Raw genomic sequence first — 14,465 nt, forward strand, 5'->3', positions numbered from 1 at the left:
TACTTTATTTTTGCATTCTTTTGTATTTTTTCCAGGTTCTTTTTTAGGATTTGCTTCTTCTCGCTTTGGTTGTTACATACATGCACAGCTTAGATATAAGTCACAAATGTCAATGTGTGACTTATATCTGAGCTGTGATAAATACTATGTCCCAATCATACAAATGAGAGAAGAAAATAAAAAATAGTGTTCGGAAATAAGATATACACTGTCTTAAAAAACGTCACTAAGAAATCTTGATCAGTTCTGTATTTAGTAATGCATGTTGTATTTCAAGTGACAGTACTTTGTATGGTCTCTTTGAGCATAGCAGCTCTCATGTCTCCTGCAGTAGTCTCCGCAGCACCACTAGAAAGGAGATATCAATGTATCAACTCTCACTTGTGCAGAACTCCGATCATTCTACTTTTGAATACCTCGGAGCGGAACTTAGAGTGCATGGTTCCCCTCCAATTCGCCAACACAATATATACCACCCTCCTAGTGACTCTCTTCCCTTTGAAGAGGAATTGTCCGACCTTCTTACCCAATCCTCGCTTTCCAACTCTAAAAACCTCTTCCTCTGAGACTTTAACCTCCATTTGAACAAAAAGGGTGATCGGTTAACCTCCTCATGGATCTACTTGATATCAATGACCTGAAACAACTCTGCCCTTCACCTACTCACACCAAAAGAGTCACTCTTGACGTTATCATTACAAGCACTGATCTGGCCTCCCATTCCTCCATTGTTCCCATCGACTGGTCTGCCCATCACCTTATCCTTTTCACGATCTCTAATACGATGCTACCCCCTCCCCCCAAAACCATCAAACATAGGAAATTGACTAGAAATCTCCATCTTATTCCCCCGGGCAAACTTGAGACCAAAGTCAAAGCGCAACTTCGACTTTCTCCTCTCCCCCAAAATGCTAATGACCTCACTGAACACTTTAATAAATCCATCACTGAGGTTGTTGACCAAATTGCTCCAGCCAAACTACAACTTCAGAAAAACACCTCCTCCAAATTCAGGTTTAATGCTGATCTCAACAATGAGAGGTGCCCCCCTAGGTCGACTGAATGCATGTAGAGGCAAAATACATCCCCCTCAAATGTCGCACTTCTCAGATCCGCCAGGTCCAAATATAAAAAACACATCCTCAATATTATGGCTGCCTTCTTCCGCTCACAACTTGACCGGGCCAAAAATAGACCCAGGGAGAGATTCAGCATTGTTAAAAACCAAACCGCCACTGCCCCCCCAAGGTGTTGGTTACTATTGAGAGATGTGAAGAAATTGCTAACTACTTCTCTGAAAAAGTCTCCAAAATTGATCATACCTTCGTCTTAACTCCCCTCCCACATAGGATACTATCCCCCATGACATTTCCTCCAATTCTCCCTCCCTCTTAATACTTCCTCATGTCCCCTCATCTCTTCCTTTTGTCATTTTTCTTCCTGAATCCAACCCCACCAAACTTGAGCAAAAAAAATGCTTCCTGGCATAACTTCCATCCAGTTACTGAACTTAAAGTCCTCAGCGTCATTGCCAGACTTAAACCATCTTCTCACTCTAGGGACCCACTCCCTGCCAACCTTGTCCAAGATTTAAAACACATGATTGCCCCTTATTGGACCTCTATCATCAACTCCTCCTTTGCCACGGGTTGTGTCCCTGTTTCCCTCCAACTTGGAAAAATCACTCCCATCCTCAAAAATCCTGCTGCTAACCCTAATGACCTAAATAATCTTCGGCCTATCTCTAACCTTCCTCTTCTCTCTAAAGCCCTTGAAAAATGTACCCAGCGCCAATTAGATAAACACATTAACACATTCAAACTTTTGGACTCTTTACAATCAGGCTTCAGAAAGGGCTGTAGTATTGAAACGGCCATGCTCAATATAATTGATGACATCCATCACTCCGTCGACAAGGAAGAGTCCTCTTTTCTCATTCTCCTTGATCTCTGTTCTGCTTTCGATACAGTTAACCACTCTACTTTACTTAACACACTTAAATATCGTTTTGGCCTCAACGGCTTAGTCCTCAAATGGTTCACCTCACACAGAACCCAGCAAATAAAAATTCTCGACTGCCTTTCTAAACCTTTGCCCATCTCCCTGGGTGTCCCCCAGGGTTCTATTCTCTCTCCCTCTCTTTTCAACGTCTTTATGGAGCACCTCACCCTTATTTTTAAGCAAGCGGCAATCAATTACCACCTCTACACCGATGACACTCAACTTTATCATAAGATTCAATCCCACTCTGATGTGCTTCACCTCAATGATGCCTTGACTAAGATTCAATCCTGGTTCCACTACAACCACCTCAAACTCAACCCAAAAAAAACTGAAATCCTTCTTTTCTCCCCTAAAAACAAGTCGCTCCCCATCCAATCCTGGATCTTGGACCTTACAGCTCTCAACTGTTCTCTTACCATATCCAACTCAGTTAAATCCCTCGGAATTAACATTGACCAGAACCTTACTCTTATCACCCACATAAAAAATTGAGCCAAAAGCTCTCTCTTCACTCTCCATAACTTCAAGAAATGAAAACCCTTCATTCCTGCAGATGACGTTAGTTAGTTGTCCAGTCACTGGTCCTGTCAAAAACCGACTATGGTAACGCCATTCTCTCTGGAACACCTAAACTCCACTTAGCCCCACTCAAATCTGTTCTTAACCTCGCTGCTATGCTCATTACCGACCTCAAATGATTCGATCACATCTCCCCTGCCCTTAAAGCCCTCAATTGGCTTCCAATTGAAGGCAGATCTACCTACAAGACCGCTTGCATTATGCACAAAGCCCTGCATGAACACACCCCGCTGTACCTCTCAGATAAACTCCACAAAGAGGGCTGCTCTCGAGCACTGAGGAGCTCCAACACTCTCGTGCTTGTCCCTCCTCTGTTAAACAAAAAATCCACACAATCACACTCCTTCTCCAGAAATGCACCTACCATCTGGAGTTCATTCCCTAAAGAACTTCGTTGCAACCCCTCCTACTTCAGCTTCAAAAAAGACCTCAAACTACACCTTCTCGACAAATTCTGGGGTCCTTAACCCCTTCACTGGGCACTCATCCCAACCTGGTTTTCCTACTGTTTAGGGTCCCCCTTCTAATCTCCTGACTCCCTTTCTCCACCCCTTTTCACTTCTTCCTTTCTTTCTAATTCCTCTCTCCCACTAATCCCTCTCATAGGCCCTGCTTGACCTACTAGGTATTTCCTTACCCATCCTCCCCACAGTCTCGCTCCATTCTTACATCCTTTCCCCCGCTTCTCTATCCTTTCCTTTTCCATGCTAGCCTCTATTCTCATGACTTGCTGTTGCCTATCGCAATTTATGTAATTAGATCATGTAAATTGGGGTGTTATTTACTGTTTTAATTGGTTTTGAAGGCTACCTCATTGTACTTTTGCTATATTGTAAAACCTACTCATTAACCCATGTAAAGCGCTCTGATATCCTTGGGTCCAGCCAGAGCTATATAAACCTTTTAAATAAATAAAATGTAAAATATCAATATCTGTCAGGCTCATAGGTTTTCAGTAGAGGAGGTGATTCAATTGTACTGTGTCATCGAAGAGTAATTGAAGTTGTACCTAATATCATTTTTCAGTTACATAGTTTTATTAAAATCATAGTGGTAGCTGGGAGGACCACCGGCCCATTAATATTCGTTGACATCAGTGAAAGGGACATTGTGCAATCTTTGACCTTGCTGACAGGCCATTGTGGTGTGATTTTTAAATTTTCCTGAACACTCAAGATTGTATTCTGCCAGAATATCATATATTAAATATCGTTCTACAAACATATCGCAGCCACAATATTATGAGGGTACCCATGTAAAAGGAAGTATAGATTCTTAACTCCACATCTACGTAAGTTGGCAATATTACAAGTTAAGAATAGTATAAACGTACCTTTCTGATATTATGATAGTTGGCTATAGTCTATGCGACAATATTTGTACACTCGATATTCTGGCAGACAACCTTGCAGGATTTTAACACACTGTGGTCTATACCAGTGACATGGACCGTTCACTATATGTAGAAATAGCTAAAGAGGTACTTCGCTTTAAAGGCCCAGTTGTCAACAGAACTCTTCTTCTGAACCCCAGATAGATCAAGTCCAGGCTGGCGACCTGCAAATGATGCTCCTTAATGATTTGGCTAATCATGAACCTGTATGTCTGTTTGTCAGTTTACAGCACAGTGATGCAGAGAGATGCAAAACTTGAAGAGTTCTAAGCAATTATTTTCCAAAGTATTTGATCAGTATGTATCTTCTTTTCCTACCCAGCTCCGTGTCAAACTGGGAATCTGGCGGCAGAGGTCAATTGTGACAATAGCCTTGCAACCTTGTCCTGGCATGCTACTGAGGGAGCTGTGACGTACATCACAAATGTGAGAGGCCCAGACAACGAGGAGTTCTCATGCAACACCACTTCCATGGCCTGTGACATCGAAGGGTTGGCATGTGGCCGGACGTACAGCGCAAACGTCACTGCGTTGAATGACCTGTGTAGCGGAATGACCAGCATCAGCATCCTCTTCCGCACAGGTAATCATTCATCCTCGTTTCCATTGGAACATGAGAACAGTGAATACAGATTTTACTTGAAGAATGGTGGTGCATTTTTGGTAATGATTCCTCTAATCAACAGTATCATAATCCAGGACAAAACAGATTTCTAAGGTAAAAATAGTGCAAATTCAACAGATGTTCTCGGTATGACAGCTGATGTCATACTATTCTAACTCAACATCTATTAACTTGATGTTATGGTGTAGGTCGACATTAAAAATTAGATATTTTTTAACCACACATATATCTACCTCCTAAGGTCCATGGAACGTTTAAGCTCCATTGCCTATAGTATACATTTCATCTTATAATACTGGGTTTGTTGCAAGAATAAAAGGCACACAAAGCAAACTTTTTAGACCTATCTTTCAAAACGCACCCTTTACACTTTAACCTTTTTACATCACATATCATTATTGAGAATCTTTGAGAATCTTTGAAAAAGACTATTTAATATCAGTATTTATCAATTTCTTTTGACAGAAAATACAATCAAGCCCATCTACAACATTTTAGCCTAATGCCAATAATTTTAGATTTTTAACAATAATTTATAGAGCATATTGTTATTTCGTTTTCAGTGGCTAGACTCCACAAATGGGGTAGCATAAAATGGTTGAAGGTCACTCTTGTATGTAGACACCCAGTTAACATTTTGATACACCATGTTTCTTTTTGCCTGATTAAAGAGAGGAATTGACAACGTTCTAGTCTGCAGTAGAGGAAGGTAAAAATAGGCATACCAGATTTATTTACTTACGGATAGTACCAATGTGTATTGGCACTGACAACTCCAAAAATGATGGAATAGAATTGACCCTGAAAATGTACCCGTCATCGAGGTTAATTAAAGGGTTTACTTTTTTTAGGTTTAGGATTTATTAAACAGTTGCGCTTTGATTAGAGTGAAGCTAGAGAAGAAGGAGCTACAAATAACTATTTCAGTGGTACAAATCAGAATTTTTACTAATAGTGAACAATGTGTCAATGTGGTAATAACTGGTGACAAATATCTGGTGACACTTTGCAACCAGTATTTTTGCAATTAGTAAAGAAGTGAATGAACTAACATATGTACTAATAGGTTGGTTTGCGAAATCCCGATTTGGAGCGGGTTGCAAGCCAACCTACCTCATGAATATTAATGAGATAGGTCACATATTGGGACTATTCGGGATTTCTGGCTATCACAGGGATGGTGGCCTGCTAGGGTCAGCCAACTACCATATCTCTGATCACATTTCATCAAAGTAAACTTTTTTTGAAAATGCAGACAATGTCCTTCAAGAAATCGTTTAAAAAAGTTTTGTGCTATTTAAGAAGTTTGTGTGAGAGCTGGAGGTGGTTCCCTGGACCATTATCTACTCCACAGAAAACTTTTGTTTACAGTCTGAAAGAGGACGAAGTCCAAAGGGGACCCCTGTCCTTCTGCAAATACATTACCTCCTCAACTTAGCAGGCAGAACATTTTCTATGTTTTGCAACCGGATTTCGGCCACAAAACATTGACACATTGCATACCGATTCAGTATTTGGAACGGATGCTGACAAATGGCCCTTCTATACACTAAATCTGTACAAGGTTGTAATCCCATTTTAGAAGCATGTAAAAGTTTACAGAATCCTAATTAAAATATTTAGAAAAGCATTTTTGCAGGGTGTTTGCAACTGTAAAATGTCTTCGAATATCTGGCCCAAACTTCTTTGTAGTAATATTGCTTTAGTAGAAGAAAAAATCTATACAAGTATATTAAATCACAAATAGTTACATGATCCTCTTTGTTCTCCTCCAAAGGGAACGATCAGTCTTTTGTGTCAAGTCGGTGTCAGTCTGTCAGTAGTGCTTTACATTTGTTACTTCCTTGTGAAGGGACACAATTGTTGAATGGCATCATAAGCATTGGGTGATGGGCCAAATCAGACATGATGGAAGTAGGGAACTGTCTGGTGTCACAATATTCCAACAATGTGTATGAATGTGATTTGAACGGTACACACTTAGAAAAAAGTTACTGGAGGACTGTACAGTGTCGAAGGCAAGAGATAGGATCAGCGGGGAGTGATGCTGTCTCCTCGGAGGGTGAAGGACTATTTACTGCATCACATAAAGAGGCGGATCTTCCGCACTTCCCTAGCTTGAAGAAGGATAGGGGCAATAAAGAGACCACACAGGAATTAAGGCATTGAGTTGCTTTTATCACATATTCAGCCACTGTGCAGGTTTGCATTTAATCGATAGATGGGTCTTTCTGGTTTGTGTACCCACTTTTTTAAGGAGTTTGCACACTTGGACCAGAATTAACTCTAGTAAAGTGTATGTTGGCCTTCTGACAGGGAAAGCTCAAATTAGTGGAGGTTTTTAGCTAGGAGTTGAGACTTTTGAGCTGGCTGCCTTTCAGTGCTGAAGGGGGTATCTTGACAATAAACCTATAATGGATTTTCACATTTCACATGCATAGTGAATTTGTTAGTGGCACTTCTAGGAAACACTGACAAATTAGCCTCACAATTGTTATTTCTCTTAAATTTAAAAAGTAGTTGTATTTTATATTTGAAAAAAATCATTGGGGCAATTCATGCGCAGGAGCCTTAGAAACAATTTGTCATTGGTTCTATAGAATGGAACATTTCAGATATCTTGAAATTAATGTAGGCCTTGCATTGACTAATATAATTCAATGTAATTACAATTCGGCTATTTGCAAAACCAAGCCAGCGTGATGTTATATGATGGAATAAAATGGACTTCTGTTTATAGAAATCTAAAATGTTTGCATTCTTAGATGTTTAATGTACTTTCATGGCCCCCTTCAGGAAATGGGGTTATTAGTTAAGAGGTGGGATGACCCACCTCAAATAATAGGCACTGTGTGTTTCAGTGAGAACTCTGGAAGTCACTCGATTAACCTGACCCAAATCCCTTGAAAAGCTATGGCACAGAGCAGGCAGTCCTAACTTAGACCAATGCCTACAGTATTTATGAAGCACCAAATGATCAAAATCCAGCACAAAGTAAACAGATTTTAATAAATTAAATAGTACAAAAATGGCAAAAATCCAATAATGAAAACCAGAGATAGCAATTCTTTAAGTTATATCTAAATAAAAATATCAATAAAAAGCGATAAGCACCAACCATGGGCAACTCTTCCTGGTAGACCGGGAGCTAAGCACGATTTGAGGTCAACCACAATGAAATGCGGGTCGGGAACAAAAACAAAGTTCAAGCCACTCTGCAGTTTTACCTTGGGACTTAGGAAATGAAACTCAAAAATCTTCAGCAGGACAAGGCAGCAGCCTATAGGCAGAGAGGGCTCCATGAGTTCGGATACCTTCTCTGTAATGTCCTACTGAATCGGATTTGATGCTACGGAAAAAAGCAGAGCGAGAGAAACCTGGATCTCTAGTCCGTTGACAACACACCACTGTCGGATTGGCTTGGCAGATTTATCCTGGTGCTCTGAAGGTCATTGGAGCCAAAAGGTTTCAAACTCCCAGGTTTTCAGGGGTGGTAGGAGAAGTCCAGCTAGACATGGCCAATAGTTCCAGGAGCTCATGAATAGCACTTGAGAGTAAGGACTAATACCAGCAGAGGGCAAAAGCAGGGTCCAGGGTAGGTCCACTTAAAACTAGTCAGCTGGGCAGTTGCAGGAAAGGCCTCTTGTAACATGTTGTGTCCCTGTAGGTTGAAGAGGGGGTCCACTTTATTACCTTACAGTTCACTTATTTTCCTTGGTTGCAAGAGAGAGCAAAATCAGTCCTTCTTGGTTCTTCTGAGCTCCCAGACATCAGGTTCAGTCCTTTCCTGATCTTCCTCAGGTCCAGTAATGTTGTGGGTACTGGAGATGCCACTTTTAAGCTCTTCCCTAACCAATGGTGTAAACGTTCCAATGGATTACCCTACCCACTTTTTCAATATTTCCAGTGTGCTCTATTACAAACAATCCCACAGTGCCCTCACTGCCTACATCCAAGATGGTAAATTGCCTCTCCTCTTGAGCGGAGCCTTTATGCCCATCACAGAAGTGTGCCCAGAGAAAAGAGCAACCCTTCTTCTGTGGTCACCGCAGACCAGTTCTGGGGCAGCTCCCTTCACACTGGGATTGGAGGAGTCTGCCTGACGGGGGGAACAAAGGAAGGGGTCTGCCCAGGTGCAATCTGACATCTGCCTGTGTTTGGGGAGGCAACTTTCAAGTTAATTAAGTTCCTGGGCACTACCCAAATAGTCATCCTTCCATAGGGGCAAAAACACATCCCCACACCCAAGCGTTTGTCTCTGCTCTGGGAGCAGTTTTCACACCTTGAACTCTCAGAGGGCTGCAGCTGGAGGCTAATAGTAATTAGCCTAGCCTTTAGAGGCTTAAGGCAGAGAAAAGGTAACTTTAATTCAAGAATGAAATTTCTGTCTGTTTCACAGAGGAAGATAGCATTACTCAATACAATAGTGCTTCCCAATGTTTCTCTATGGAACAGCAAGCCTAGCTACAGTGATAATAGTTATTAGGTGCTAGTCATTATAAGGACAAGTATAACATTACATTTCTTCATGTCCTACTTTTAAATACCATACACGATGCCTTATGACCTATAAGGCCTACGTATCGTATAGGTGACATTTATTTTTAAAAGGAAGGTGTGCCCCCACATGCATCAACCTATTTAGGAAGTGCAAACGGTGCGAATCGGTAAATTCGGCCGTTTGCACTTCCTAAATACGTTTTTGGGATGCATTAAACAATTCGCTATTTTTTGCATTTCTTAAAAATGCAAATGCAATTAAGGAATCGCATTTGTGCGATTCCTTAAATGCAATGCATCAATTTGTAAAAAATAGCGAATTTTGAAATTGGAAGTGCAAATTAACACGAGGTTGACCCTCGTGTTAATTTGCGAAAATGTTTAAAAAAGCAAAAAAATGCATTTTTTAAACTTGCATGTTACAGACACACATGTCCTTAGGACATGTGTGTGTGAAACATGCATTTGAAAATACATTACAGGGGTGCAAGGGGGGGTCCTTTGGACCCCCCTCTGCACCCTTGCAATGCATCAACAAATTGCGAGTGCAAAAAAATAAAAATGCAAAACGGCATGTAATGGCAATGTAATGCCATTCCTTAATTGCGATTCGCAATTAAGGAATCGCAATTTCCGAAAATTAAGAAATCCTAAAAACTTTTAGGATTTCTTGATGCATAGGATTTTGCATTTCCTAAATAGCGATTCCTTAATTTTCGCTATTTAAGAAATGCAAAATCCTACATTGATGCATGTGGGGGTTAGTCCTGTGAAAAGGGTTTATTTTGATGGTTTGAATTACAGTTTTAAAACTGTTCTACTTTGGCTACTATGGCAGGCTTGAAACCATGGTCTATACTGCCACTGTAGTGGATGGTACAATACGTGCTGCAGTCCGCTTGTGATATTTAAATGACAAGCTTTTTCGTACACTTTATACCATATACTAGGGACTTATAGGTAGGGTGAACATCTCAATTCAGGTTATGCAAATTCAACCATGTTTAAAGGGGGAGTACATGCACAGGCCCTTTACTACTGGTTAGCAGGGGTAAAGTGCACAGAGTTCTACAGCCAGCAAAAATAGGGTTTGGCAAAAAGGCAAGACATCCAGGGTGACCAAACAAGAAAGGCACATTTCCTACACTCCCCTCTATGTTAACTGGATAAAATGATAAAATGATAAATTATTATCAATCAACAGTCAAATATTTTATTTGGGGATACAGTCAAGGCTAGACTTTCTGCACAAAAGCTGGTAACTGTACAAGAGGATTCCCAACTCCTAATTGCAATGTTTCTATTGGGAAAACGTGTTTCACATTTCAAGATCATCCATTCCAAGCCTGGGAATTCGAAGCTTGCTCATTTTAAATTTAGGTATAGGCCCCTATTCAATGGAAAATGTATTGTTAACATTTTCAACTGTAATGATGAAACAATGTTACTAGCCAAGGTCGTTGCTATGACGAAATTCATTGAACGCCCAAAGAATGTGGTTGCAAACCCTTCTGAGACACAATGTCAGTTTTCCTTGTAAGAATTTATCAGATATGTAGCCAATAAGTTGATTATTTGTTTTATGAAAAGGATATTATCTGTTATGAGCCTTTTTCTAAAAAGGTAGTAGGAAGGGGGGAGCAGGGCCAATGAGAGGGCACGCAGGGGGCAAGAAGTCACAGACACCGGGAGTGAGAAGGCACAGAAAAAAATAGTGCTCACAGTCTAAATAACACGTACTGTACAGTGTAACACTCGAAGTAAAGGGGACAGTAACCATGTGCGGGGTCAAATGAGAACATGGCCATAGTAAGGAGGGACAAACAACCCTCATAATCAACCAGAAGACAGCATTTACAAAGGACAAAAGACCCAAGCCAAGGAAAAAATGGGAGGGGCAGTGGGCGAGGCTTTCCTCAGTAGTGAACTACCACAGATCTATCCTAGAGCAGCGCTTGTGTGCTGACTCAGGCTCGACCTAAACATTGAATGCATTTAACTTTGGAAATGCTGTTAGCTGCGAATCTCGTTAAAGAGTTTCTTTTACAAATATGTGTCTATATTATTTTCATACAAAGATAAGTGCATTTCAGCTTTAAACAAAATGGATAGTGGTCATAAGAGAACCGGTCCCATGTTAGTGTTTTGTCCAACTAGCTATACATTTTTAACTTACGATTTTTTTATTCAATTTGAAAGATGTGTGAGTGGCCCGCATCAAAAGAAGAATGTTAAGGAGTGCCTTATAGGTATCTTATAAAGGGAGTTCTGCATCTGAATACAAATGATGACTGACACCTTTACCAACCCTGAAGTACATCTGGCACTGCAGAACGTGGTCTAATGGTTGCCCAATGAACTCATGAACAAACAACAATAGTTACTGATCCAGTGGCTGCACACAGATAGGATACAGCATGAAGGTGTAAACTGGCAGTAAAATGCAGCTGGAGTTTAGCACACAAAATAAACAAGAAACTGAATTGTTTTGTATATTTAGGTATTGTTTTGTATGAATGAAATCATGGTTTAAGGAGACAGCACTGCACATTGATACAAATCAGTATTACATATGTGATCTGTTTTTCTCTTGTAGCGCCATGCATCCCTCAAAATGTGGAGGCGCAAATAGAATGTGAAACCAATTTGGCGCACGTTTCTTGGGATCCTGCTGCTGGAGCTGAAAGTTATGTATCCAACGTGACCGGACCCAATGGAGAAAGCTACTCATGCAGCACACTGGACACCAACTGTGAAATCCCTGCTCTGCAGTGTGGCCAGATATATAACTTTACAGTCACAGCAGTCAGTGAAACATGTAGCCAGTCTACCAGCGACCCTGTGTCACTCCAAACAGGTGAGCCCATGAGTATTTCAAAGAGTGAGATAATTTGATAGTAGTATTTCTGAGAGCTCTATTGTCATGTGTCTGTTAGTGCTCAAATCAGCATAGTATCAACTGGAAGGGTGGTGGGCAGAGTCTGGTCTCTGAGAATGGGGTTTCCCTTGATGAGTGGCCGGCTGGTAGTAGGGCCTCAAAGAGAAAGACTGTTTGTCAGTTCCATCCTTCTCTATCATCTCTAATGCATGCGCCCTTCCGGGAAGATCTGTGAGCACCAACCAATTTCTTTCTTGCCCTATAACAGCAGGGTGCACCTCAAGGGAAGGCCCAAGCTGAGCAGCATCTAAAGATCTCTAGAAAGACAATGTAGGATCTGTTAGTTCCTGAGACATCACCTTACCTATAAACGTCATCCACAGGCATAGAACAGGATGGGGCTGCTAACTCTCGCTGGATCCGAGGTCTCACTGGCATTCCAGGTGTTGTGGGTGGGTTCTCCACAGTACAAGCTCAGAGCAGATTCTTCATGTGAACCTCAGCACTCAAGCACATGCACACAAGACCCCAGCTCCCTCTCTGGCTCTCTCTCTGCCTCTCTTCCTCACTCCTTTTCTCTCTCTCACGCTCTTTAGGGCGATCAACTATACACGCAATGTAAGAAACAATCAGAAGAGAACAGTAGTCACTGTCAAGCCAGTCCATTATAAACCCAAATTATATCATCAGAAGAAACATACATTCATCAAATCCCTTCCCACGCCTGTCCTAGCCAAAACGTGTTCACGCTTGTGTGGGGATGTCAAGGTGCCAGGCATGCATGACGCGCACACCATCTTAACCTATAAGCAGTCTTGTACATCAGCCTTCACACAACAAGTGATGGAATGGACAGCTGGAGGGTGAAGTCCTTTTTGGATTAGCATACAGCAAATATCACAGCATATGCATGGCTCCTATTGTTCAAATGTTACCCTGTATTATTTTTAGGTCTCGCCTACAAACTGTTTCTAGCTGTCTGTTGTCAAAGAGCTATTGTGGACAATACCGATACTGACAAATAGTTTTGCTTGCCATTGATTGGTTTTCATGTTCAAGTCACTTGCTTGCATTTTATTCAATAGCTTTTCTTCTTCTTGTGCCTCTCCAGGAGCACACCTCCTTCAGTATCCTTTTGATTGGAGGGCATATGTCTTTCCATAGCTCCGAATAAGGGCATTCATTTTTTCTTTTTCTTTCAGCACTCTATGGCAGTTTATGTGTTTTCTTCTTCTCTCTCCCATATGCTCCTGCCCCATTACATCCTTGCCGGCCATGCTCTCCATATTGCTATCCCAACCTCAGTTCTTGCTCCCTCTGTCCTTCTCCCTCCTGCCAGTTCTTTTTGTGTTTTACATTTTTTTATTTAAACACTGCCACCCAACTTTTTTCTTGCTCCACTGTCCAGTGCTCTCGTCACTCAGCTGGATTTACTTTCAGTCACCACCTCCTGCCCTCTACACAATTGCAGGAGATGACGCATGCGCACACATACATGATGACAACTTCTTTTATTTATTTTTTTGTTGAGGATGCGTTTACCTTTTCTGTGTTTTATGTAATGCCCTAAATGGCTATGGGTGTGCCCCGACATGGATTCCTCAATTGCTAATCAGCAGGATCCAACTACACCTCACTGACAGCCTACAGTTGTGTGTGGCTCCTTATAGAGAGCGCCTCTCTTAGCACTTAACTGTGGACTGTTCCCATGAGGAGCAGAGTCAGAACTGATTTGCATATGGCAGGCCTTAGTCTAGAGTGGCACATTGGGCGAAAATGACAGGTTGGAATGCTACACCGATTGCCAGTGGTTAGACTATTTGCAAGATTCTTCCCATAACCATGCAAAAAGCATTGATAAAACCAGTTGGTCTGCAATGGCTAAGCCCAAAGATCGAAACTAATTGTGTGTAAACCAATGTTCCACCTCTGTCAATAATGTCTGATTAGTAGTTAAAGAAACCACTTCACCTGATATACTAAAAATGACCTAATAACACATTCTTATGTTTCTACAGCTCCATGTACTCCAACAAACATAAATGCACTGATTGATTGTGGCAGCAACATCGCAAGGGTATCTTGGAGCAGTGCAGATGGAGCTGTGAACTACACCACCATTCTGAGTCGACCTGGGGAAGCGCCACACTCCTGTGACACAACAGGCACATCATGCGAAGTCAGCAGCCTGCAGTGTGGCCAGACTTATAACGTGACTGTTACTGCTTTCAGCGAGACATGCCGAGGGTTGCCCAGCCCTGTTCAGTCACTCCCCACTGGTAAGGGCGCTCACTGTGGGAAGGTCTTGTTTCTCTGTGTTTGTAATTCGCCTGCGGCTCAGACCACTACTACACTCTACTATCTGTATTCATGCCTTGACGGTTGTCACCATTTGGACGTATGGGCTTTATAAATAATGCACTAAGCTAGACTTTTAATAGCAATGTACCAACAGTTGTAATGCACCATCAGTTGTATGTCACAAT

At 41.5% G+C, this 14,465-nt stretch overlaps 1 protein-coding gene across 1 annotated transcript in view; it reads left to right on the forward strand.

Moving 5' to 3' along the window:
- The window catches only part of LOC144797641 (uncharacterized), a 353,681-nt gene that overhangs the window by 122,404 nt on the left and 216,812 nt on the right, over positions 1-14,465 (forward strand). Inside the window, exons 24-26 of the mRNA XM_078668345.1 lie at positions 4,299-4,559; positions 11,698-11,958; positions 13,998-14,258. Of these exons, the coding sequence (XP_078524471.1) occupies positions 4,299-4,559; positions 11,698-11,958; positions 13,998-14,258 (783 nt within the window). The remainder of the gene's footprint in view (positions 1-4,298; positions 4,560-11,697; positions 11,959-13,997; positions 14,259-14,465) is intronic.

Source organism: Lissotriton helveticus, chromosome 1_2 (assembly GCF_964261635.1).
Source record: "Lissotriton helveticus chromosome 1_2, aLisHel1.1, whole genome shotgun sequence".
In the NCBI taxonomy this organism is placed as follows: domain Eukaryota; kingdom Metazoa; phylum Chordata; class Amphibia; order Caudata; family Salamandridae; genus Lissotriton; species Lissotriton helveticus.